Source organism: Heloderma suspectum, chromosome 2 (genome assembly GCF_057233095.1).
Source record: "Heloderma suspectum isolate Gila_16-S chromosome 2, 16-S_ref, whole genome shotgun sequence".
Lineage (NCBI taxonomy): Eukaryota > Metazoa > Chordata > Lepidosauria > Squamata > Helodermatidae > Heloderma > Heloderma suspectum.
Window position 1 is genome coordinate 346839736 of NC_139459.1, and position 25245 is coordinate 346864980.

Consider the following 25245-nt stretch of genomic DNA (forward strand, 5'->3'; position numbering starts at 1 on the left):
AGCAATGTCTTGCAGGGGACAGCTTGGGTTCCCCGTCCCTGCCTTCATACTGCTCTGCAGCATCATTCTCACTTCTAAAGATGCACTCCTGGCTCACTCAGTTTTCTTTTCCCTCGCAGACAACAAGCTCTATGCCCTGAGTTACAACCGTTTCCATTATTACTTTTTCAGCTGGTTCTGCAACAAAATGGAAAAGGGTGAAAAATATACACATGTTCAAACATGTTGCGAAACTGACAAGTGTAACGGTGAAACCCCACCTCTGCCTCTTGACGAGAACTGAACGATGGTGAAGATTGCTGTAGCTGGCTCTCCTCGAACCGATGGCGTAGCCCCACTCCACCATCGTCCTGGAGAAACCCTCGATCCTATTCATCCATTCTCTTGCCAACATCTTGCTTTCTTTTAATGGAACTTACTTCTGCATAAACGTGCTGAGGATTGCAGCTCTCATGCATGTTTGAGGCATATCGTACTTTTTTTTTTCTTCAAAAGAAAAGGCTTTTCCAGGTGAGACTTTTAACTTGCTATGTTACAGAGTCTTCTGCTTCTGGATTCTTTGTGGGATTAAGATCATCTCCTTTACATATATTCCCCCCCGCCCAGGGTTTTACTTTCTCTGCTTTCTATATGTTCCATTATACATCCACTAGGTGGCACTGTGGTATGGTGGAATTGCACAAATGCACAAGGGTTCAATGCCACCATTCAGAGATATACCGGCCTTTACTCGTTACGAACCCCCCCCCCCCAAATGGTTGTGAAGCACAGGAGAAGCCCCGGAGGATGACAACTTTGTGTAAAGGACTATGAGTGAAGATGCACGAGTGCACAATAAAAGCCTCATGTAGAAAGGCTCAAAGCCAGTCCTGAAAGAACAATGATGCCTTGTAGTACATGTTATTCAGGTCTCTAGTTATACACCACTTTGATGGCTTTGGGAGGACTCTGTGACTGGATCAGATCTCTGTGTTCTTGTCTGTATTTCTGTTGCAACTTGCAGGCTCAGAATGCATCTGCCAAATAAAGTTGGCATGTGCAGTGTTGGCTTCAGCTTTGGGCAACACACCCTTCATGAGTCCCCTATTTCAGTGAGTGTGCCTCCTGACCACCATTGCCACTACCTGCTCTTGCTCCTCAGCCTCGTTCCCATCATGGCTGCCACTTGCTTGCTTGGCAGGCAGAGGGCCAGTGAGCCAGTAGGCAGAGGCGTCTACTGTGCCTCCTTCTCACCACCAGCATTATCTGGGCCAGAGCAAGAAGCAGGTGCATGAGCAGGCTGCAACGGTGAAGAGGTGGAGCAAGTCCAAGGGTCTCTTTGTCAGTGGGCCCCTGCTGGGGTGTGGGCCCTTGGCAGGTGCCCAACTGTGCTGACCCTAGACGCCAGCCCTGGGCAGGTATTTCCCGTTCTCATGGTGTTCATTAGTAGGGATTTGCAAGTGAACTTCCCCATTTTCCTTTTTTTTAATCATTCCTCTGGTTCACACTGCCCTCCATTCTGCTCCTCATGAATTTCAGCGTAACCAGGAGAATTTCAAAGATGAATTCCAGAATCAGACCATGCTCTGTTTTGCTGCAGCTTTCCTTCAGTCCCATTTGATCTCTACCCTCCACAGCTCCCACTCCCCATGCCATCAATTTGCACTGATCTAAGCTGGCAATGATGTCGGGATGCCTGAGGATTTTGGTCATCCACATTTGGGAATGGAGGACTGGCCTGATTTGCACCTCCTGAACACATCAGCAGATCAGAATGCAGTTCTCCTACTGATTTTGCATTTTATGATAAAAAGCATACAACACAGGGAAAATGTTGTGTGGATTTTTAAAAAAAAAGTTTTGCAGAGTACTGCAGAAATGTAACCAAATGGACTGACAGGAACATGGACTGAAAATAAATCAGCAGCCCTGGCGGAGGTAACTGACCAGGAAAGAGATCTTGGGGTTGTGACAGGTAGCTCAATGAAAACATTGACCAGGCAATCAGGAGCTGTGAAAATGGAAAAATCTATGCTAGCAACCATTCAGAATAAAATAACACTGCCGATATTGTTATAGGTTTATACAAAGCTATGGAACTGGGAATACTGTGTATAATTCTGGCCACTGCATCTCAAATCGATGTTGCAGAGCTGGAAAAATGTTCAGAAAGGGGCACAGAAAATGATGAAGGAGCTGGATCAAAGTTGCAATGTTTGGGACTCATTTAGTTTACCAAAAAGGTGAGAAGGGGGCAGGGAGGGGCATGATTGAAGTCCATAAAATTATGCATGGTGTAGGGATGAGTGATATGTCAGTTTTACTTTTGCCTGCATTTGAATTTTTAAAATCTCACATTCTTTCTCTCCTGAATATGAAGAATTTTGTGAATGTTGGTAAATTCCAATCCAAAACAAACTGAAACAAAATTCTCACCCATCTGCACAAGCCAAATTCAATAGATGAAGCACAGAGATGATCATGATGTACCTGCCTGCCATATAGCTGTTAATGATGAGGAGCCTGTCAGAAAAAAAGAGGTGGCAACCTTAATTTAGCACCACAAATATGGTTGAATGCACAGGGATTCCAACCCAGACCTTTAAGAGCTAAATATTCAAAGCCCTGGCCCTGGAAGGACAAATCTGTCCATTTTGGTTTCTCCCACATTTATTTTTTTAAAAAAATATCTCAAAGTCTTTTAGTCCTGAATATAGAGAACACTGGGAATTTTGGTATGTTCATATCAAAACCAAGCTGAAACTAAATTCTCATCCATCCCTAGCATGATGTGAAGAAGGTGGATAGGGAAAAGCCGCCCCTCCCCTTCTCATAATATCAATACCGGAATCTGGGACATCCAATGAAGTTGAATGGTGAGAGATTCAGGAGAGATAAAAGAAAATACTTCTTCACACAGCTCTCCAAACAACTGCATTCCTGAGACACCTCTTACCGCTGAAAAGCCCATCTAGCAAAACAAGCAGTGATTTTGGGACAGGAGAGACAAAGTTCACCTCAGCTGCTCCTCCCACCTTGCCGGCTTCAGCCCGGCAGGTCACAGGAATCTCAGAAGCCTCTGAGTTTGGGGGCTTCTGAGCAGAGAGAGAATAGTCCATAGGACTGAGCCCTTAGTCAAGTAGGGATGGCAGATAATTCCACCATGGATCTCGGGGAGGCCGAATGCCAGTGCATTCGGCCCCCCGAAATCTGTGGCGGAATGGCTTGCCCCCCGCCCCCCCCACAGATCCCCCCAGGACGAGACTTACCTGGGGCGGATCTTCTGGGCGGCGGCGGCTGCGGCAGCTGGTCTTCCGACTGGCTGCCGCCGCCGCCATTTGCAGTTTTTTTTTTTTTTTTACACACACGTGATAGGCTACGTAAGTTTTTATGTAGCCTAAAACGTCTGGGTAAAAAAAAAAAAAAAAAGGCGTACGCAAATGGTGGCGGCTACAGCTGTAGCCGCCACCATTTGCGTACGCCTTTTTTTTTTACCCAGACGTTTTAGGCTACGTAAAAACTAACGTAGCCTATCACGTGTGTGTAAAAAAACCCAAAAAACTGCAAATGGCGGCAGCTATGGCCACCGCCATTTGCGTTCCTTGTTTTGGGCCATCTTAGTCTACATAAATAATTACGTAGACTAAGACGGCGAAAATAAGGGGAACGCAAGTAGCGTCCACTACGCTATTTGCGTTCCCCTTATTTTCACCGTCTTAATCTACGTAAATATTTACATAGATTAAGACGTCAAAAATAAGGAATGCAAATGGCGGCGGCCATAGCCGCTGCCATTTGCATACGCGTTCCCCCCCCCCCGAGCCCTCCGCGGCCGGAAATCCGGCTGTGGACGGCTCTGGCCTGGCTGGGCCTGGCCAGCTGCTCCGCGGAGCTGCTGCGGATCACAGTCGGCCGCGGAGGATTCCGGGGGGGGGAGGAACGGAGTGCCTCCCCCCCGTCCAGGATTCCGGGAGGAGGGACGGAACACCTCCCCCCCACCATAAACATAATCTTCCCCCCCACCATAAACATAATCTGCGAACAGGTAAGTGATTTTCGTACATCCCTATAGTCAAGCCTCTGATTTACTGCCTGGGAACGTGGGAACTGAGAATCTGAAGGGGAGGGTGTTTCAGAGATGTCTCCCAGGAGGAGACATCAACTCAAGAGGGAGGAACAGTGACACCCTCTTTGATGTCCTGCTCGCTTAATGGCTAGAAATCCCTGCTGGGATAGGCCTTCAGGAAACGGGCCCTGACTGCCCTTCCCCTATTTAAATCGAGGTACCAGGCGAAACACATTTGCTGAGATCAACGTCTTCAGTGCTCAGGATATTTCGTCACCAGAATTCATTGTAAACCTGTGAACTCGTGTTTGCTGTGATGTTGCAATGTAAGATTCTGCTGGGCTATTTGTTGCTAGGATTATGACTTTGATTGACCACTAACTTTGAGACTGTTTCTTCACCTATGCAGTGTGCTCGTAGCTTTCGTAGAAGCTATTTGCTTTTTCGGGGGATATACATGCTGGAAGTTCTGCCACAAACTTCCGGACAGCTGTTTGTGTAAACTGATCTACTAGAATAAAGACTTCCGTTGTCAACACGGATTGGTGTCAGCTTGACTGAAGGTGCTGGGAAACGGAGCCATGACGACACCAGGGGTGGGTTACCTCTGAGCCGGAAATTCCCCTGCCCCTCTCCCCTGCCCCCCCCCGGCCAAGACTTGGTGCAACTTGGCTGGCAGTGTGAGGAGCTGCCCCTCCAGGCGCTGGCTGAGTGACCTTTCATGCACCGCTCATCACCCCGATCAGGATGGTGTGCAGCATGTGAAGGAAGTGCCTGACTCAGCTTGTGCTTCGAGTAGGGATGTACAAATCACTTACCTGTTCTGGTTGGGGCATCTGCTGGGGGGGGAGGCGCTCCGTCCCTCCCCCCGGAATCCTCGACTGGGGGGGAGGCGATCCGGTCCTCCCTCCCGGAATCCTGCCTGGCCGGCTCTGCTCCGCGGCGGCTCTGCGGAGCAGCCGGCCAGGTCCTTCCGCAGCCGGACTTCCGGCTGCAGACAGGCTGCTGTGGACGCAAATGGCGGCTGCCGTAGCGGCCGCCATTTGCATCCTTCCAGGTTGCCATGATAGGCTACGTAAGAATTTACGTAGCCTATCACGGCTACACCCCCCAAAAAAAGGCATACGCAAATGGTGGCTACAGCGGCTGCCATTTGCGTTCCCTATTTTTCACCGTTCTAGCCTATGTAAATATTTACGTAGGCAATTACGGCGAAAAAAAGGGAACCGCAAATAGCGTAATGGGAGTCCACTACCTCCCTAGGTCATTGGTTCCATTGTCCATTGTCGTATTGCTCTAACAGTCAGGACGTTTTTCCTGATGTTCAGCCGGAATCTGGCTTCCTGTCACTTGAGCCCATTATTCCGTGTCCTGCAGTCTGGGATGACCAAGAAGAGATGCTGGCCTTCCTCTCTGTGCCAATCTTTCAAGTACTTGAGGAGCGCTATCATGTCTCCCCTCAGTCTTTTCTTCTCAAGGTTAAACATGCCCAGTTCTTTCAGTCTGTCTTCATAGGGCTTTGTTTTCAGTCCCCTGATCATCTTTGTTGCCCTCCTCTGAACCCTCTCCAGTTTGTCTGCATCCTTCTTAAAATGTGGTGCCCAGAACAGGACGCAGTACTCCAGATGAGGCCTGAGTAGAGTGCTGAGTAGAGGGGAACTAGTACTTCCCAGGATTTGGAAGCTATGCTTCTATGAATGCAGCCCAAAAGAGCATTTGCCTTTTTTGCAGCCACATCACATTGTTGGCTCATATTCAGCTTGTGATCTACAACAATTCCAAGATTCTTGGAATCTGTCTGTGCCTTGCTTGAGGTGTTAGGATGCTAAAGAAGCATTGTCAACATTACAAACCCATATAAAACCAGTTGGATTGTTTCCTTTAGACATGCCAAAGCAACATCCGGGCCTAGGGTGGAACTAGACGTTACAAGAGACACAGAATTGCCACCACTCTGTGTCTCTGTTCCTCTTTTTTGCCGTATTATCACCGAACACATGACATAGTGAGTTTCCTGGCCTCCGCTGCCAACAGCCAGCCAATCAGGTGCATTGCAGCCAGTGGGAGACAGGGGGGCTCTCAAGATGATGCTGATGTCGTCTTATGCATCATGCCACACTAGACAGGACCAGGAAAAGGGGAGGAAGAAACAGACAAGTGGTGGCAGCTCCATGGCCCTCCTAATGTCAAGTTCCATACTTCCATTCTCCAAAGTCACATTTAGGGTTAGGCAATCTGAATTCACTTTGAAAAACATCATTCCCTCTATTTCTGATGTTCCGGTTGTGAGTGCTGATGTTTATGTTGCCAAAACAGCACCATCCATGCATAAGAGGGAGGTATCAGGTCTGCATGTGTACAGTTTTTTTAAAAAAAATTTAGGGGGGAAACGCCCCAAGGGAGGGTGGATCCTCAAAACAGCCCAGTGAGAACTGACTATTTGGGGTGGGGGTGGGAACTGAAAACATGATGGGAGAGAGAATGGAATGGAAAACCCTGCAAGAGGGCATGGCTGGCTGGCTGGAACAGGTCCCACTGGTATTCTGCTATAAGTCAATTGTTCAGATGTCTGAGCTGGCTATCACTCATGCTTCAGTTCATATGCCCAGTCACAAGAGGCTGGGGGTGGGAGTCTTCAATTTTTGTAGCCGAGAAAGAGGGGATATTTACACATCTCAAAGGTGCCTCCATTTCTGGAGTTTGATGGGCTGACTGTTTTTTTAGGTGCTAAGGCAGTAGCATCCTGCATCAGGGACAGTAGAGCTTGGCTTCCTGGAAAGTTGGCGAGGGAAACCCATCAACATCTCCCATTCCGTTTGGAGCGATAGGCATTCTGAACAGCCAGGGTTGCAAACTTCTGCTCAAATTAATGAGCTACTTTGCTAATTAATTATGAGAAATTTAGCTACTTCTCACTGTTCCCAAGCAACGAGTCTCCCAGCCTCTTGCAAGCAGATGTTACAGAAACCCAGCTCAGAAGGGAAGACTTAAAGGCACAATGTTATGACGCAACGTGCTGCTTTCTTTTTTAACTATGGTTGAGAAATACGAGTAGAATTGTTATTTTTATTATTTCTATAACAGCATCAGTGTGCATGGCACTTTACAAAGTAGAAGAGGGCCGGTCCCTCCCCCAAAGAGCATGCAATCTAAAATCCAACCCAGGGGCTGGTATATGGATGACAGATAGTGAGAGCTTCGGTCACTTATTTGTGACCGAAGCTGGTGTCTTATGCTGAAACTTTTCAGATCTTAAAATCTATTTTTTTTAAAAAAAATACCTATACATTTATAAACAGGATGGGCTATCATTGGTTGTTTGCTTCGTTTTGGAGTGCTGTGTCATGCGTATCGCATCACCTGTGTATCGGTTTATTTGATAGTGAGAGTACAAGACAGGCCTTCATATCCATAGTGGACAAGGCCTGGAGTTCCTGTGACCCTCCAAACTGAACACATCCTACTAGCTATGCCAGGGGAAGGTGTTGTTGCACTTATGTCCTGCTTGTGGGTTCCTGGTCGACAGCTGGGTGGCCATTGTGTGAATTGAATGCTGAACTAGATGGACCCTTGGTCTGATCCAGCAGGGCTCTTATGTTCTTGGGGGCTGGGGAACCTCCAACCCATGAAGCCTCCCCATCTGGCCCGCCAAAGCCCCAGTGAAGGCACCTCCCCCAAGAAAGAGGAGGGGAGAACCAAGGTGGATCCATTGGGAGCTGCCACATCAAGGAGCCTGGAGCAGCTTCAAGCCGCAGTTCCTGAAGATGCGGATGCTCCTTGGCGGTTGGAGCAACAGCCAAGAGGGAGCTGCTCAGGCAGTGTGTGTATGTGTGTATGGGGTGTGTATTTGTGTCTGTGAGAGAGAGATAGGGGGAGAGGGTGGTCCCACCCTGCCCCATCCACTGCTGGCATGTGCCACCAACATGATTCTCTAGGTGCCAATGCAGCCCTTGAGGCAAAAGGTGCTCCCCACCCCTGAGCTGTGCATGGTGGCCAGCCGGATGCTTGCCAAGCCCTCCCAAGCAGGCATGAAAATCAGGAGGTTTCATTGATCTTCTGGTGGGCCACCATCCATGGCTGGTGGGCTGTGTTTGGCTTGGAGGGCCTACAAGTGGCACAGGCCAGGAGGAGAGGCCATATCACTGAAGGAGAGAGAAAGACACTCAGCTCTGTGTGGGAGGAAAGGAGGTACTGAAATCCTGACTCCCATGGGAGGAAAACGGGTCAAGCGCTTAGGAGAAGTTTCCCAGGCTTCTTCTTCAGCAGCGACAGTGGAGACAGGTGGTTCCGATTTTGGTGGGGCTCTAATTCTATCCTGGGTTTTAGTCAGAGCCAGCCAGAACTCTAAAGGAGCTATCCAAGGTGCTGAACCTGTTTTGGGGATAGAGAGCAACACCTAGGATAGCTCCTTTAGAGTTCTGGCTGGCTCTGACTAAACCCAGAGTGAAAGCACAGCCCCACCGAAATCAGAGCCACCAGCCTCTGCTGGGCAGTGATGCAGTGGAGTCAGGGCTCACAGGGTCGAAGCACCAAGGCCTTTTGATTAGCAGGGACAGTGACGTCATTTGCCATCCCCCTCAGGCTTCCCTGTTGCCTCTGAGCTTAGCTGCAATCCCCACAAGTAGCTGGGGGGGGGGGGAAATGGATTATCCCAGCAGCAATATATCGTTCCCTGTTGCAATGCACAGTAGTTTGGGGCGGCCTGTCCTTGACCGGGCAATGAATACCCATTCGCTTGGCAAAAGACCTGCTCCTGGTGGAGATGAAAATGGCTAGACCTGGTTAGTTGATAAGGATCAACACAGCTGCCTGTGTTTTTGGACTGTCCTTGCAGGCATGGCTAGGGGGATTGTCACGAGGAGCGCCTTCACTTCGAAGTTGACCACTACACCGCTGCTCTGAGGATGAGAAGAGCATCCCTCTCGGCCTTCGGTGTTAATGGGCCAGCCGCCACCCCAGTGCCATGCTGAGGCCGGCTAAGAGCGGCAGGCTGGGGTTGCTGACGATGCTCCCATTGCACAAGTCAACGTTACAACACGTGCGGTTGTAGCTCACATCGAAGGCGTTGTCCCTCTGCTCGGTCTTGTTGCAAAGCTCTGCATATGTGCCGCAGCCATATTTTGTGACGAGCATTGTGCTACCTGGTGGGAGGCCAAAAGGAAAAAGGCAGAGAAAAAGAGAAGAAAGTGAGATGAGAATGTCTGTAACGCCCGCTCCACCTTCGGGGATTTATAGGAGACTCCGCCTTCCTGAGAACCGAAGTTTTTGGGGCTGGGTTCGCTCATGTGTGTACGTCATTGGATTTGTCTACAGGAGGAATTGGCAGAAAGTCACTCTCCAGATGTTCTGGACTTCCACTCCCAGCATTTCTGACCATTGCCCATGCTGGCATTGCCCATTCTGGGAGCTGAAGTCCAAAATATCTGGAGTTCTGCCTTCTGCCCGCTCCTGGTCTATGCTTTGGCCTGGTCTGTGCATGCAGCTTAAAGAGGTGGTAAAATGTTGAAGTTTTAGAGTGGTCTGTACCACTTCAGACTGCAAGTGAGGTGTTGCCACTTTAAAATGCTCCCTTACATTAACAACAACCAAAAACCCCCTCCCTGTAAATAGGAAACCAGCAAGTCGGCAAACAGTAGGTCAAGAAATTCTTCATTTATTACATTTTATAACCCACCTTTGCTCCATAAAGGAAGTTCAAGTACTGGGTTAGATCCAGATTTAAGCTGGATCAACCACACTGGATCCTTCCCACGGCACTCCCTGTAGTCCCCTGAAAATGCTACGCAGAGAGTCAGGAGACTTTCCTGAATGGGCTGAACTGTGGTGTAGGGGGAGTCCTCCAAAAGTGGAAGGAGGAACCTTCCGTGAGTGGAGCCCTTCCTCTTGTGGGAGGCAGATCCTGGATCCAACCCAAAGTACATAGCATAGGGTTCGGGTTTCCAGGTGGGTCCCCATCTTGAACCTGAGAAGCCTCAGGCCTACTCAGTTTTAACAATGTTGCTGCAGCATATTAGGGATATACGAAAGTCACTTACCTTTTTGAAGGGTGACATTCGCGGTGGGAGGGAGGCGTTCTGTCCCTCCCCCCGAAATTCTCTCCTGCCGGCTCCACTCTGTGGAGATTCCGTGGAGCCGCTGGCCAGGGCCACCCGCAGCCGGACATCCGGCCACTGGGCAGCCTGCAGGGACGCAAATGGCGGCTGCCGTAGTGGCTGCCATTTGTGTTCCCTTTTTTTTGCCGTTTTAGCCTATGTAAATATTTACGTAGGCTATTACAACAAAAAACCAAAAGGGAACGCAAATGGCGTAGCAGCCGCCATTTGCGTTCCCTTTTTTTTTTCCGCAATAGCCTACGTAAATATTTATGTAGGCTAAAACGGCAAAAAAAGGGAATGCAAATGGCGGCCGCTGTAGCCGCTGCCATTTGCGTTCCCTTAGTTAAGCCATGATAGGCCACGTAAATACTTACGTAGCCTATCACGGCTTCCGCAGGGACGCAAATGGCGTCCCTGCATTAGCCGTGACAGGCTATGTAAGTATTTACGTAGCCTATCAAGGCTATATGGAAGAAGTGAATGGCGGCCACAGACACGGCCACCATTCGCAAGTCAGCGCGGACAGCAGCAGGTAGGTGCTCCATTCCGGGCACATTTCGCGGGGTGGGGGGCAGGGGGGCTTCGTTCCATCACGGATTTCGGGGCGCGCTCACTGAGATCCGTGGCAGAATTCTCTGACATCCCTACAGCATATTCTGTCAGACCATCATGGTGCTACAATAACATTTTCAAGGCAAAAAACTAGTTCTACATTAAAAGAAACAAAACACCTGTATATGTGGGCAATTTCTGATGCTGAGCTAAAATTTAGAGAAGTTATGTATGAGGGTTCCTGTAGTTAGTGGATAAAGCTTCTGCACTCAGATTAGCTTCCAGTCCCACTCCAAAGTCATGTCCTTTACACACCCACTGCCTCCACCATCTTCTTTTTTAATCCTCCCCCATCTTTAACAAAATCACATCTGCATTTGTACTCACACTGCAATGCAAACAATGGCAATTTTGGCTAAAGGGTGCTTTCCCCATCACCAGGGAATGACAAATCTGTCAATCTGGGTCCTCTCTTTTTCTCATTTTTCCAATCTTAAATTTGGTTTGTCTCAAATTTTGAGAATTTTTCCAGTGTCAAGTTGAGTTTGTCCCAAACACTTGGATTTTTTTAAAGTTCGCATGAAAATTCATAAAACTTTTTGTGCACTTATCTCCTAATACATGCATTTTGTACGCATTTTTGTCTCATATACACATTTTTTGCAAGCAGTTCTCATAATAAAATGCATTTTTAAACATTATTTCCCATAGTATATGCATTTTTGTATGCATATTTTGATTGGAGAACATTCCAAAATTCACTGAGGATTTTGAAGGATTACTGAGTTTTGGTTTTCGTAGTTATTTAAAACTGGCTGGGGCATGCTGGGAGTTGCTTCCTCTTTTGCCTTACCTGAGTACACTTTGGTTGTCTCGCAGTACTGGCCGTCTTTTGCTTTACAGGGATCATTGGACTTGAAACAGAGTGTGCCGACTTTGAATTTGCAAACTTAGCACACGAGACCTTGAGCTGCAAAAGAGAAGCAGAAAAATGGAAACAACCCCTTTAGTTGCATATGAAGAGGTTCTACCCTGAAAGACAGCCTAAAAATAATTTTAAATAAAATAAGTAAATATGGAGGTGTGCACCGAACCCCCACTTTGACTCAGATGGTCAGACCCCGATTTGGGACTTCAGAAAATGGCCTGCTTCTGCTAAGACCAATTCAGAATCAGTCTGCTTTGACTTCAGTTTCAGCAGTGTAGGTGCAACAGTTCATGTGGAAGGGGAATTCTCCAATTTGAGGGTGGACTGATTTGCTTCCCCCCTTCCCCTCTCCAATTTGTTTGAAAATGGCACATGTCGTAGAGGTTTCCAGAGGAGGTAAGAAACCTTCAAATTTTCCAAAGGAGAGGCTCAGGACCCAGGGAGTTATGATGGTTAAAAACCAGTTTACAGCTTTTGCATTGTAGCATGGGACAGTGTCCAATGGGGCCACCCCGCCTCTGCGGAGTCTGTTGTGCTTGTGGGACTCACCGTGTGTGTGTACAATGCTACTTTGGTGCTTCTAAACACAACCCCTGAAGTGCTCCTTTCTAGACTGGGACAGGCCAATGGCGCTCCCTCCTGTGAGCTCCGCTGACCCGCCGCATTCTGGAAATGAGTGTTTCCATTCATTTGGGGTTATTTTTAGAAATGCCAACGCCCCATTGCCCAAGAGGTGGGTCCCCTGCCACCCTTGCCCTTCCCCAAAGCACAGTGATTCTGGAACTGCTTTGGTTCTGTTGGTTTCAGGGGGACATCCAGTTTGCCTCTGGACCCAACAGAACTGGACTGAAGCAGCCTGATTCTGCTCGGGCTTTGCACTTTGACGCAAAGGCCATCGGGAGTTGTCGTGTTGTGTCAAAAGATTGCTCTGCCTGGCCATCTGGCAGGCTCGGAAGAAAAACAGCAAAAGCAACAACATGTCTTCATTTTTAAATGGGCACACGTGTGGTTCACATGGGGTTTTCTCCCTGATGCGCCTACAGATAAAGACAAGCCCTTGTAGTGTTGAACGGATGCCCATGCTTTGTTTTCCGTTGAATCGCAGAGGAGAGATGAGCGAAGGTTGGAGGCATGTTATCCCCGCATCTGGGAGTCTCCTGCCTCTGGGAGGTGGCCTCTTCCAGTCCTCTGCATTAATACAGCCAGGTGAAAGAGAGGGAGCTGGCATGGATTGTATGATGAACACAGCCAGGGTAGGGAGAAAGAAAAGCCCTCTTTCTAGTGCCTTCTGACTGCTAACACTAGGAGCCCTAATGGGGCTGTAGAGGGCAGCTGTAGGAGCCCTGTTCCTGGTCATGGCAGCGCAGGGCTCTTTGCCTAAAGGCTTTTGGCCGGGCAGCAGCTCCAGAGATTGTGCGATGTCACGTGGACTCCTGGGCATTCCAGGAAGCACTGGTGAGTTGCTGGGAGGCCCGTGATGCTGCAACAGCGGGGAGGGGTTTTTTTTACAGTCAGGGCCAGAAATATAGGAACAAGGATAGCTGTTTTGGCAGTTGGCCTCTGTACACCACCACTTTGAAGTTGAAAGGAAACACACCCAGATGGGAGCGAAGTCAGGACTTTCAACTGTAATGCAAGGGGTTTGACAAAAGTGGGGCACTAACCATTCAGGAAGGACAGCCAGTGGCATACCCCCCCCATCGTTGGTGGCTCATAAGTAATGGAACAAATGGCTGACAAGCAGCTGCATGGCCAGGTGTGGCCTGTTTCCTGGGCACCCCATGACCAATCAAGCAGATAAAAGCCCTGGAGGTGGTTCTGTGAGTTACATTTGCATTTGGTAGCTGTTCACTGGAACCCCCAACATGAGGTCCATGTGAGTGAAGGAGGCCATCATTAGGCTGAGGAAACAAAATAAACCCATCAGAGAGATAGCAAAAACAGTGGGAGTGGCCAACACAACAGTGTGGAACATCCTGAAAAAGAAGGAATTAACTGGCAAGCTCAGCAACAGCAAAAGGCCTGGAAGACCACGGAAGACAACTAAAGTGGATGACCGCAGAATTCTGCTCATGGTGAAGAGGAATGCTTTCACAACATCTAGCTAGGTCAAGAATACTCTCAAGGAGGTAGGCATGTCAGTGTCAACATCTGCAGTCAAGAGACGGCTTTATGAATGTAAATACAGAGGCTTCACAACAAGGTGCAAACCACTGGTAATGTTCAAGAACCGAACTAAAAAAGCCAGTTCTGGAAGAAGATTCTTTGGACTGATGAAACCAAGATTAACTTGTACCAGAATGATGGGAAGAGAAAAGTATGGAGAAGGAAAGGAACAGTTCATGATCCAAAGCATACCACATCATCTGTCAAACATGGTGGAGGCAGTGTTATGGCATGGGCATGTATGGCTGCCAATGGAACCGGGTCACTGGTGTTTATTGATGACCTGACTGCTGATCAAAGCAGCAGGATGAATTCTGAAGTGTATAGGACTATTCTTTCTGTTCAGATTCAGCCGAATGCTGCCAAACTGATAGGACGCTGCTTCATATTGTTGTTGTTCAGTTGTTCAGTCATGTCCGACTCTTCGTGACCCCATGAACCATAGCACGCCAGGCCTTCCTGTCCTCTGCTCTCTCCTGGAGTGTGCTCAAGGTCATATTCATTGCATCGGTGATGCTATCTAGCCATCTCATCCTCTGCCGTCCCCTTCTCCTTTTGCCTTCAGTCTTTCCCAGCATCAGGATCTTTTCCAGAGAGTTTTCTCTTCGCATTAGGTGGCCAAAATATTTCAGCTTCAGCTTCAGTATCTGTCCTTCCAATGAGCAGTCAGGGTTGATTTCCTTTAGGATGGACTGATTTGACCTCCTTGCAGTCCAGGGGACTCGTAAGAGTCTTCTCCAGCACCACAGTTCGAAAGCATCAATTCTTCGGCGCTCAGCCTTCCTTATAGTCCAGCTCTCACAGCCATACATTACTACTGGGAAAACCATAGCTTTGATTAGACGGACCTTTGTCGGCAAGGTGGTGTCTCTGCTTCTTACTATGCTGTCTAGGTTTGCCATAGCTTTCCTCCCAAGGAGCAAGCGTCTTTTAATTTCATGGCTACAGTCACCGTCTGCAGTGATCTTGGAGCCCAAGAAAGTAAAATCTGGCACTGCTTCCATTTCTTCCCCTTCTATATGCCAGGAAGTGATGGGGACAGATGGCATGATCTTCGTTTTTTTAATGTTGAGTTTCAAACCAGCTTTTGCACTCTCCTCTTTCACCCTCAACAAGAGGCTCTTTAGATCCTCTTCGCTTTCTGCCATTAGGGTGGTATCGTCTGCATATCGGAGGTTGTTGATAATTCTCCCGGCAATCTTAATTCCGACCTGTGATTCATCCAACCCGGCATTTCTCATGATGTACTCTGCATATAAGTTAAATAAGCAGGGTGACAATACGCAGCCTTGTCATACTCCTTTCCCAATTTTGAACCACTCGGTTGTTCCATGTCTGGTTCTTACTGTTGCTTCTTGACCCTCATACAGGTTTCTCAGGAGACAGGTAAGGTGGTCTGGTACTCTCATCACTTTAAGAATTTGCCAGAGTTTGTTGTGATCCACACAATCAAAGGCTTTAGCGCAATTGTGCGGTAGTTTGAACACTCTTTGGCGTTGCCCTTCTTTGGAATTGGAATGTAAACTGACCTTTTCCAGTCTTGCGGCCACTGTTGAGTGTTCCAGATTTGTTGGCATATTGAATGCAGCACTTTAACAGCATCATCTTTTAGGATTTTAAATAGCTCAGCTGGAATACTGTCATCTCCGCTAGCTTTGTTGTTAGTAATGCTTCCTAAGGCCCACTTGACTTCACTCTCTAGGATGTCCGGCTCAAGTTCAGTGACCGCACTCTCATGGCTATCAGGGAGATTCAGATCTTTCCTGTATAGTTCTTCTGTGTATTCTTGCCACCTCTTCTTAATCTCATCTGCTTCTGTTAGGTTCCTGCCTTCTTTGTCCTTTATCATGCCCGTCTTTGCACAAAACGTTCCCTTGAGATCTCCAATTTTCTTGAAGAGATCTCTAGTCTTTCCCATTCTGTTGTTTTCCTCGATTTCTTTGCATTGTTCACTTAAGAAGGCCTTCTTTTCTCTCCTTGCTATTCTCTGGAACTCTGCATTCAGTTGGATATATCTTCCCCTTTCTCCCTTGCTTTTCGCTTCCCTTCTTTCCTCAGCTACTTGTAAAGCCTCATCAGACAGCCACTTGGCTTTCTTGCATTTCTTTTTCTTTGGGATGGATTGAGTTGCTGCCTCCTGAACAATGTTACGGACCTCCGTCCATAGTTCCTCAGGCACTCTGTCTATCAGGTCTAATCCCTTCAATCTATTCCTCACCTCCACTGTATATTCATCAGGGATATGATTTAGGTCATACCTGAATGGTTTAGTGGTTTTCCCTACGTTCTTCAATTTAAGCTGACATTTTGCAAGAAGCAGCTCATGATCTGAGCCACAGTCAGCTCCAGGTCTTGTTTTGACTGACTGTATAGAGCTTCTCCATCTTTGGCTGTAAAGGACATAATCAACCTGATTTCGATATTGACTATCTGGTGATGTCCATGTGTAGAGTCGTCTCTTGTGCTGTTGGAAAAGGGTATTTGCTATGATCAGCGTGTTCTCTTGGCAAAACTCTATTAGCTTTTGTCCTGCTTCATTTTGTACACCAAGGCCATGCCTGCCTGTTATCCCGGTGATTTCTTGACTTCCTACTTTAGCATTCCAATCCCCTATGATGAAGAGGACATCTTTTTTTTGGTGTTAGTTCTAGAAGGTGTTGTAGGTCTTCATAGCTTCTTTGGCCTCAGTGGTTGGGGCATAGACCTGAATTACTGTGATGTTGAATGGTTTGCCTTGGATTCGTACTGAGATCATTCTATCGTTTTTAAGATTGTGCCCCAGTACTGCTTTTCCCACCCTTTTGTTGACTATGAGTGCTACTCCATTTCTTCTAAGGGATTCTTGCCCACAGTAATAGATATGATGGTCACCTGAATTAAATTCGCCCATGCCTGTCCATTTTAGTTCGCTGATTCCCAAGATGTCTATGTTCAATCTTGCCATCTCATGTCTGTCCACCTCCAGCTTACCTTGATTCATTGATCTGACATTCCAGGTTCCTAAACAATATTGTTCTTTACAGCATCGGATTTTCTTTTCACCACCAGACACATCCACAGCTGAGTGTCCTTTCGGGTTTGGCCCAGCCGCTTCACTCTTTCTGGCGCTACTTGGAAATACCCTCTGCTCTTCCCCAGTAGTATATTGGACACCTTCCGACCTGAGGGGCTCATCTTCCGGCGTCATCTCTTTTAGCCTTGTGATACATTCCATGGGGTTTTCTTGGCAAGAATACTGGAGTGGGTTGCCATTTCCTTCTCCAGTGGACCACATTTTGTCAGAACTCTCTGCCATGACCTGTCCGTCTTGGGTGGCCCTGCACGGCATAGCTTATGGCTTCACTGAGTTACGCAAGCCCCTTCACCACAACAAGGCAGTGATCCATATTCATATTGCAGATGGATAATGACCCAAAACATACAGCAAAAGCTACCCAAGACTTTCTCCAGGCAAAGAAGTGGGATGTTCTTCAATGGCCAAGTCAGTCACCTGATCTCAACCCAATAGAGCATGCTTTTCACTTACTGAAGACAAGACTGAAGGCAGAAAGACCCACAAACAAGCAGCAGCTGAAGGCAGCTGCAGTAAAGGCCTGGCAAAGCATCTCGAGGGAGGAAAGTCAGCATTTGTTTAAGTCCATGGGTTCCAAACTTCAGGCAGTCATTGACTGCAAAGGATTTTCATCCAGGTATTAAAGGTGATCCTTAAGTTTGAAATGATGTTGGTTTGTTCCATTACTTATGAGCCACCAACAATGGGTGTGTGTGTATGCCACTGGCTGTCCTTCCTGAATGGTTAGTGCCCCACTTTTGTCACACCCCTTGCACTACAGCTGAAAAGTCCTGACTTCGCTCCCATCTGGGTGTGTTTCCTTTCAACTTCAAAGTGGTGGTGTACAGAGGCCAACTGCCAAAACAGTTATCCTTGTTCCGATATTTCTGGCCCGGACTGTAAGTGAGAAAGTGAACAAACACACACACAACAGAAAGGAGAACTCTCTGCCACCTCCTCCCCTTAAAAAGGTAAAGGAACCCCTCCCCAGCGAGAGAATTCCTTGGAAAACTCCCCCTGCCTGCGAAAGAAGCCAAAAGAACAATGGCTCTTTTGCAGGGAGGGAAGGATTTCGCAAGAGCCAGGGCAGGGTTTGGCACAGTACTTGATTTCTTTTCAGTCCCTTTCATAATAAGCCCTAACCCGGAACCTGCTGTTTTTCATTGCCTCTGCACACTGGGGAGCAAGCTAGATATGACTCTAAGGGTGCAGTCCCATGCAGGTTTAGACAGAACAAAAGTCTACAACACCCAGCATGCCCTAGCCAGCTATGCATTATCCAAAATAATGATCACACATTTGTGAGAGCGCTTTTTAAAAAACCTGGATAATAGTACCATTGAGAATGCTCTGGGACATCAGTGTGTGACTCAGGCTGGGATCAACTCATGGTGGAAACAAAAGCAGCCTGGCATGGTGCCCAGAACATTCTCACGAGAGGCATTTTTGCTGAGTTTTGAAAGCCTGCGAACATTTCTTGTCTACTCCCAAAGTGGAACTCCCCAGAAGCATCAAACCCTGCTTCTCGACAAGGGAAGATTAATTAAAAAGACAAGCAAGAGGTTGGGTTTCTCCACCCAGAAGGTTTGGGGAGTGGATGCTTTCCTTCACATTGAAATCTACAATAAGAAGGGATGGGCTTCTCAGGTTCTCTCTCTCTCTCTCTCTCTCTCTCTCTCTAGAGACTCTCTCTCTCTCTCTTTCACTTTTAAGCTCATTCCATCTACTTTCCACATCAGATTTTTTTTTTCACCGTAAGAAAATGTGTATGAATTTTTGTTCACATTCTTTGAAGAATATACATTTTGGTATGCATTTCTTAAAAAACAGTTTCTCAGTGAATACAGCATTGTGTGTTTGTGCCTGTGTGTTTTTAAAAAGTCTGCATTTTTGTACGCATGCGTTGAAATGTACTCATTTTTGTGTGTGCACATCTTGAAATGCATGCATTGGTGTATTGTTGTTTTTGCAAACTCCATGGCAAACTTCAGAAAAGTATGGATTTTGACAGTAAACTGGGGTTCGATTTGTTATGAGGTTTGAGGAGTGCAAATCTGGTAAATTCACATTAAAATGCGAACCCAATGAAAAGTTTCATTCATCCCTTGCAATCTCGTTTGGATTACCACAATGTATTATGCCTGGGGCTGCCTTTGAAAATGGTCCGGAAACTTTAGCTGGTCCAAAACAGGGCAGTGAGATTGTTAATGGGGACTGGCCAATGAGATCACATTACACCAGCACTTTTCCAGCTGCACTGGCTGCCAGTCCATGTTCGGGTTCAATTCAAAGTACTGGTATTGACATTCAAAGCCCTAAATGGCTTGGGGCCAGGTTACCTGAAGGATCGCCTCCTCCCATATGTACATGGGATATGTACATGGACCCTAAGTTCATCTTCAGGGGACCTTCTCCAGGAGCCCCTGTCAAAGGAAGTGAGGTGGGTGGCTACCCGGCAGAGGGTCTTTTTTGCTGTGGCACCCCAGCTGTGGAATGAGCTCCCTAGAGAGGTTTGCCTGGCGCCTACATTGTACACCTTTCAGTGCCAGATGAAGACCTTTTTATTTTCCTAGCATTTTAGTATGACAGTCTTTTAGATCTTCTGTTTTAAAACTGTATTTTAAATCACTGCATAGTTTTTATTCTGGTTGTACTTTTATATTGTATAAAACTACAATATAAAAGTATAAATATAATATAAAATATAATATTGTATAAAACTACAATATAAAAGTATAAAAGCTTTCGTATTTTATATTGTTTTGTGCTGCACTTTGTGATTTTAATTTTCATGAGCTATCCAGAGAGTTTTGGCTATTGGGTGGTATAGACATGAAATAAATAAATAACTAGCAGAAAATCAACTGGTGTGGCATCCTGAAAGGTGCACACCTCTAACAAAGGAGAGTCCTCCACCTTCTAAGGCAGCGTGTCTTACTCTCAAACAGCTCCTACCATCAAGAAGTTCTTCATAATACTTAGTCAAATCCTTTGTCTTGTAATTTGAACCCTTTGGTTTGAGTCCTATCCTCTGGAGCAACAGAAAACAAATTTGCTTCATTGTCTATATGACAGCCCTGCAAATATTTGAATATGGCTATCATCTCACTTTCTAATCATTTCTTCTCTAGGCTAAACATTTCCAGCTCCTTCAAGCTTTCATCATCAGACTTGGTCTTCACACCTCTTCCCATCTTTGTCTGGACACATCCCAGTTTGTTGATATATCTGTCTTAAACTGTGGTGGCCAGAACTGGCCACAGAACTGGCCAGAGTATTCCAGGTGAGGTCTGACCAAAGCAGAATAGAGTAAGACCATTATTTCTCACAATCTGAATACTGTGCTTTTGTTGATGCAATTTGGAATTGTGTTAGCCTTTTTAGATGCTGAATTGGTCTGCTGATTCATGTTTCACTTATGGTCTACAAAACCCCCTAGATCCTTTTTACATGTACTGCTGTCAAACCAGGTGTTACTCATCTGGTGACCATATATTTCAATCCAGATGGTACCTAAATTATCACCAGCATTTAACATCTTTTGAAATCTTAGGAAAGAGATTCCACTACTGCCTTGGGCAAATTATTGGATGGCAAATTGTTCTTATAATTAGGAACTTCATTCCAGTGTTCATCCTAAGCATCCAGTCCTCTTGTTTCATGAAAGAGGAGTCAACCATAGTCCACTGTTCTTGCTTCAATGTGGACACTGGATAGTTAATCTGGTTTTCTTGCAGAGCCAGATCAAGAGATTTTTCTGCCTGAGCAGAAGGACAAAATGGTGCCCCCATTCCATATACAGAAATTGGACTGGCAATTGAATCATATTTTGACACTGGTGATGGCACAGTGTCCTCCTGAGGGTAGCAGACTAGCATGAGAGACTCAAGGCAGGGCTGCATGGCCCATGTAGCTCCCTCCTTCAACACCTCATATCTATTTCCACCCCCCGGTATCTGCCAACTGAGGTGGCTGCCTCACTCTGCCTAATGGTAGGGCCAGCCCTGTTTTCTGGCTTTCTTAGTCCCTCATCCTCTCTTCTCTGCAGGCCAGGCATCCTTGTTTTCAGAGGCAGTCAGACTCATGAAAGACCTTATTATGCGGCAGGACTTCCTTGGGTAAGGCTGATTCACTTACCCCTCCCTTCCCCCCATACAAAGATTCACCTTCTTAAATGGCTGTGAGACCCGTCATCAAATGAATTGCTTTGGGATCTTCAAAGGTCTTCTGAATAAATGTTCCAGTACACCCAAGAATCCGCACCCAAATAAATATTCCCCATCAAGAAACGCTGGATATTGTGGTTACTGCTTTTATTCCCCACTATAGAATCTGATAAACAGGTGGGTGGGCATGATGTGAGGAGTGATATCTTTTCCCACATCTGAAGCTCAAATGCTACCATTGCAAAACCCTAAGTCTGAAATTATGGGCTGGGTGCAGTGAGCTGAGAAGCAGAGGCGACAATGGTACAATGCTACAATGGTAGCAAAATGGGTGAATCACCCTCTCAAAACCTTCATGACATATTTTTGAAAATGTGGAGATGTAAACAGCTTGAAGCAGTGTCAGTAATGCTTTCTTGCTGAAGCATTTCCAAGATGGTGGTGATGGTGGTGCAACAACAGTTTGAACGTGGAGGCGGAACCTCGCCCTGAATAGACACACCTTTACAAGCTTCACCCCTCTCACAAGAAGCATAGGTAGTCCTCTAAAACTGTAGTGGGCAGTGACCATTCACAAGGGTGCAAAAAGCCATGAGGGCAGTGAGTAAGGTGAACAGATGCAAAACAGGACAGGGCTCCTGCACCTTTAATAAATGACACCTGCTGAAACGCCTTCTTCTACACAACTGTTAAAGGTGCAGAAGCCCAGCGTCTTTTTCACCTTGTCACCCTAGACTACCCTTCACCAACCTGGTGTCCTCCTGATGTTTTGGACTACAACTCCATAATCCCCACCGTGTACCATGTAGGCTGGGAATGATGGGAGTTGTAGTCTGACATGTCTGGAGGGCACCAGGTCGGGGAAGTCTGAGCTAGTTTATGGAGTCTTCTTGTGTACCAAAGCTGCAATCCTATACACACTGACGTGTGTGGAAGCAATACTCAGTGAAGGCGGTGCGATTTGCTTCTGAGTAAACCTGCATAGAATTGCATGGCTAAGAATACTTCACCTGGGAGTAAGCCCCACTGAACACACCAGGACTGACTTACTTCTGAGTAAACATGCATCAGATCGGGCTGTAAATATGTTCAGTTTTGCAGAGGCAAAATTCCTGCTGCAAACTCCTGTGGCTACTGTTCTGGAAATTTGTGGCTAAATACCGGAGTTTTCCTGAGGGCTGAATTACATGCAACGCTAGATGCACAGCTGCCATTGAAAACTTCCCTCCCCTCCACCAGGGCTCTGTCTCAATATAGCTGCTTATTCTCCTACTATAGATGAAGCAATGTTAAAAGTATTAGTCTGACCCATTTATTGTCTTCCCATAAATATTTCTGGTTGCCATGGTCTTATCTACAGTTGTAATTTAACCAAGTGTTGTCTCAAATATGGGGGGGGGAAGGTTGCTGCTCTCATTAAAAAACAAATGCCCCCCCCAAGTGATCATATGTACCATTTTAGAACCTGTTCATCATTTATTTATTTATTTATTTAATTTCTATACCGCCCAATAGCCGAAGCTCTCTTGACCTGACAACCTGGTTTATTTGCTCAAGATTTAATTAATATTATATCAGTGATTCTTCTAACAACTGCCCTGCAGCTATCACTGCTACATATGCATTAGCATACTGGATGCAGTTTTAAAAGATGATTTTTAGCATTGTTGAGTAGATTCACCTGCCTCCACCATCTCACAACATGTCGTCCCCATGATTTGGGTCGGGGTTGTGTGCAGGTGTTCCCTTCTTCTTCTGCCTCACTTTTTTTTTTTTTTTTCTGATTCCAACCCCTTCTTGTATCCCATACAACTGAATGGGGCAAATCCATCCCATTGAATTGCATGGGACAAAAGGAAAAGCCAGAGGTTAAGTGGCTGCGTTTACAGCCCCTGATAGCTGCATTTGAGAAGTCAGGTACCAACTCCTAATATAGTCTTGTTGTGTTCCCAGCAAAAAGTCAGACTGGGTTTTTGTTTTAACTCAAGTGAGGCTCCATTGGAACTGCCTGTAAACTAAAACCACCAGATAAATTCACAACTAAAAAAGGTTCCTTTTGAAAAACATGAACCCTAATTGAAAAACATGAACCCTAAACCAAGTTAATCCCTTTCTGTTCACGATCCTTTGGATTTGACTTCTCTCTCTCTCTCTCTCTCTCTCTCTGTGTGTGTGTATCGACAGACACACTACACTGATGACAACGTTTTAGAGATTGTACTGCTAAGCTGCCACCATGGATCAGGACTGCAAATCAGTGTGGTTTGCAAGCCAATGTGGTGTAGTGGTGAGAGTAGTGGACTGGGAGCCGGGAGATCCGGGTTCTAGTCCCCACTTGGCCATGAAGCTCACTGGGTGACTTTGGGCCAGTCACACACTCTCAGCCCAACCCACCTCACAGGGTTGTTGTTGTGAGGATAAAATGGAGAGGAGGAGGATAATGTAAGCCGCCTTGGGTTCCATAGGAGGAAAAAAGGTGGAATATAAATGTAACAACAACAACAACCTGAGCCAGCTACAGCTAAGCCTCTCTCTCTCTCTCTCTCTCTCTCTCTCTCTCTCTCCCTTCTCATTGACTTTACAGATATAGATGAAGTGGGGAGAGGGCAGGCATCAGAATCTACCTTTCCCCTAAGAGTTAAAGATCCATCCTAGTCTGGCATGTAAAGAAAAAACAAAAACAAACACCCTGTCCATGCTTTTACACAATCCTCCCAGCTAAATATTCATGCAGACTCTTCCAGATAAATATTCTCCCCCCTGCCCCTTTCTTTTAAAATGTAACACTTACCAACTGTACAGAAGATCAGAACAGAAAAGCCCAGGAGAATATACTTGTTCATCTTGATGAAGTTCACAAGAGGGGGAGAGAGAGAGAGAGAGGGAGAGAGAGAGGGGGAGAGAGAGAGAGAGAGAGAGGGAGAGAGAGAGAGAGAGAGAGAGGGAGAGAGAGAGAGGGAGAGAGAGAGAGAGAGAGAGAGAGGGAGACACTGAGGAATTTGCCTATGAAAATGGCAAGAAGCCTAAGAAGCCACAAAGAAGCCAACTAAGCTCTGTAACACCCAGATTTGGAGATGGGAGGTGTTAGGATGAAGCATTTATGCTCAGAAAGGCAACTGGGAAGGAGCCAATGGAAGAGTCAGGGGAGGAGAGACATGCCTAAACCTCAGAAGATGGTGAAGAAGTAGCATGTAGATGACTGCATGAAAATAAAGGTGCAGGGGCACTGACAGCAACATTCCGTGACTGGGAGACAAGAACTGCACCCACAAAAGAAACCACAATCCCAGTTTGCAGCCCCCTACTATCCTAGCCTTGGCTTGTTCATGGACCTGTGTCCTGTGAGATGAAGGGAACTTCCATGAGAGGAAGTTCTCTCTGTCCAATTTTGGGGGATCACCCCTTCCCCCACAGCTCAGACCAATCATCAGATTCTCCTGACTCTTTACGTAAGAAGAGCCATGCGGGATCAGACCAAGGGTCCATGTAGTCCAGCATTCTGTTCACACAGTGGCCAGCCAGCTGTTGACGGAAGACCCACAAACAAGACATGAGTGCAACAGCACCCCCCTACCCATGTTCCCCAGCAACTGGTGGACACTGGCATACTGCCTCTGATACAGGAGGTAGCATATTGCCATCAGGACTAGTAGCCATTGATAGCCTTCTCTGCCAAGAATTTATCTAGCCCCCCTTTTAAAGCCATCCAAATTGGTGACCATCACTACATCCTGTGGTAGCGAGTTCCATAGTTCAACTATGCGCTGTATGAAGAGGTACTTCCTCTTATCTGTCCTGAATCTCCCACCAATCAGCTTCATGGGATGACCCCATTGGGTTCTAGTATTTGGAGAGAGGGAGAAAAATGTCTTGCTGTCTACATTCCCACACCATGCATAATTTTGCACACCTCTATCATGTCTCCCCTTACTCACCCTTTTTCCAAGCTAAGCAATCCCAGCAGTTGTCACTTTCCCTCATAGGGGAGGTGCTCCAGCCCCTTGATCATTTTAAGGAGCAATCCTATGGCCACTAGGCAGTGGCTAGACGGCCATAGGATATGCTGTTTTCTGGAAACCGATCTTGGAGCCAGCAGTCCGAGGTCGGTTCCTGGAGAACTGACCTTCTCCCACTTCCGCACTGCCTCTGAGGCAGCGCAGAACAGCCCCATCCTCCATGCTCGCAAGAGGAGTGCTGAGGGGCCAAAACGGAGGGTGTTCCATGGCGGGGAGGGCGGAAAT

General features: G+C 46.8%; 1 protein-coding gene across 1 annotated transcript in view; it reads right to left on the bottom strand.

Annotated features, from left to right (window-relative positions):
* Positions 1 to 8980: 8980 nt before the first annotated feature.
* Positions 8981 to 25245, bottom strand: part of LY6G6C (lymphocyte antigen 6 family member G6C) — a 35832-nt gene continuing 19567 nt past the window's right edge. The window contains 2 exon segments of the mRNA XM_084829879.1: positions 8981 to 9186; positions 11546 to 11662. Of these exon segments, the coding sequence (XP_084686005.1) occupies positions 8981 to 9186; positions 11546 to 11662 (323 nt within the window).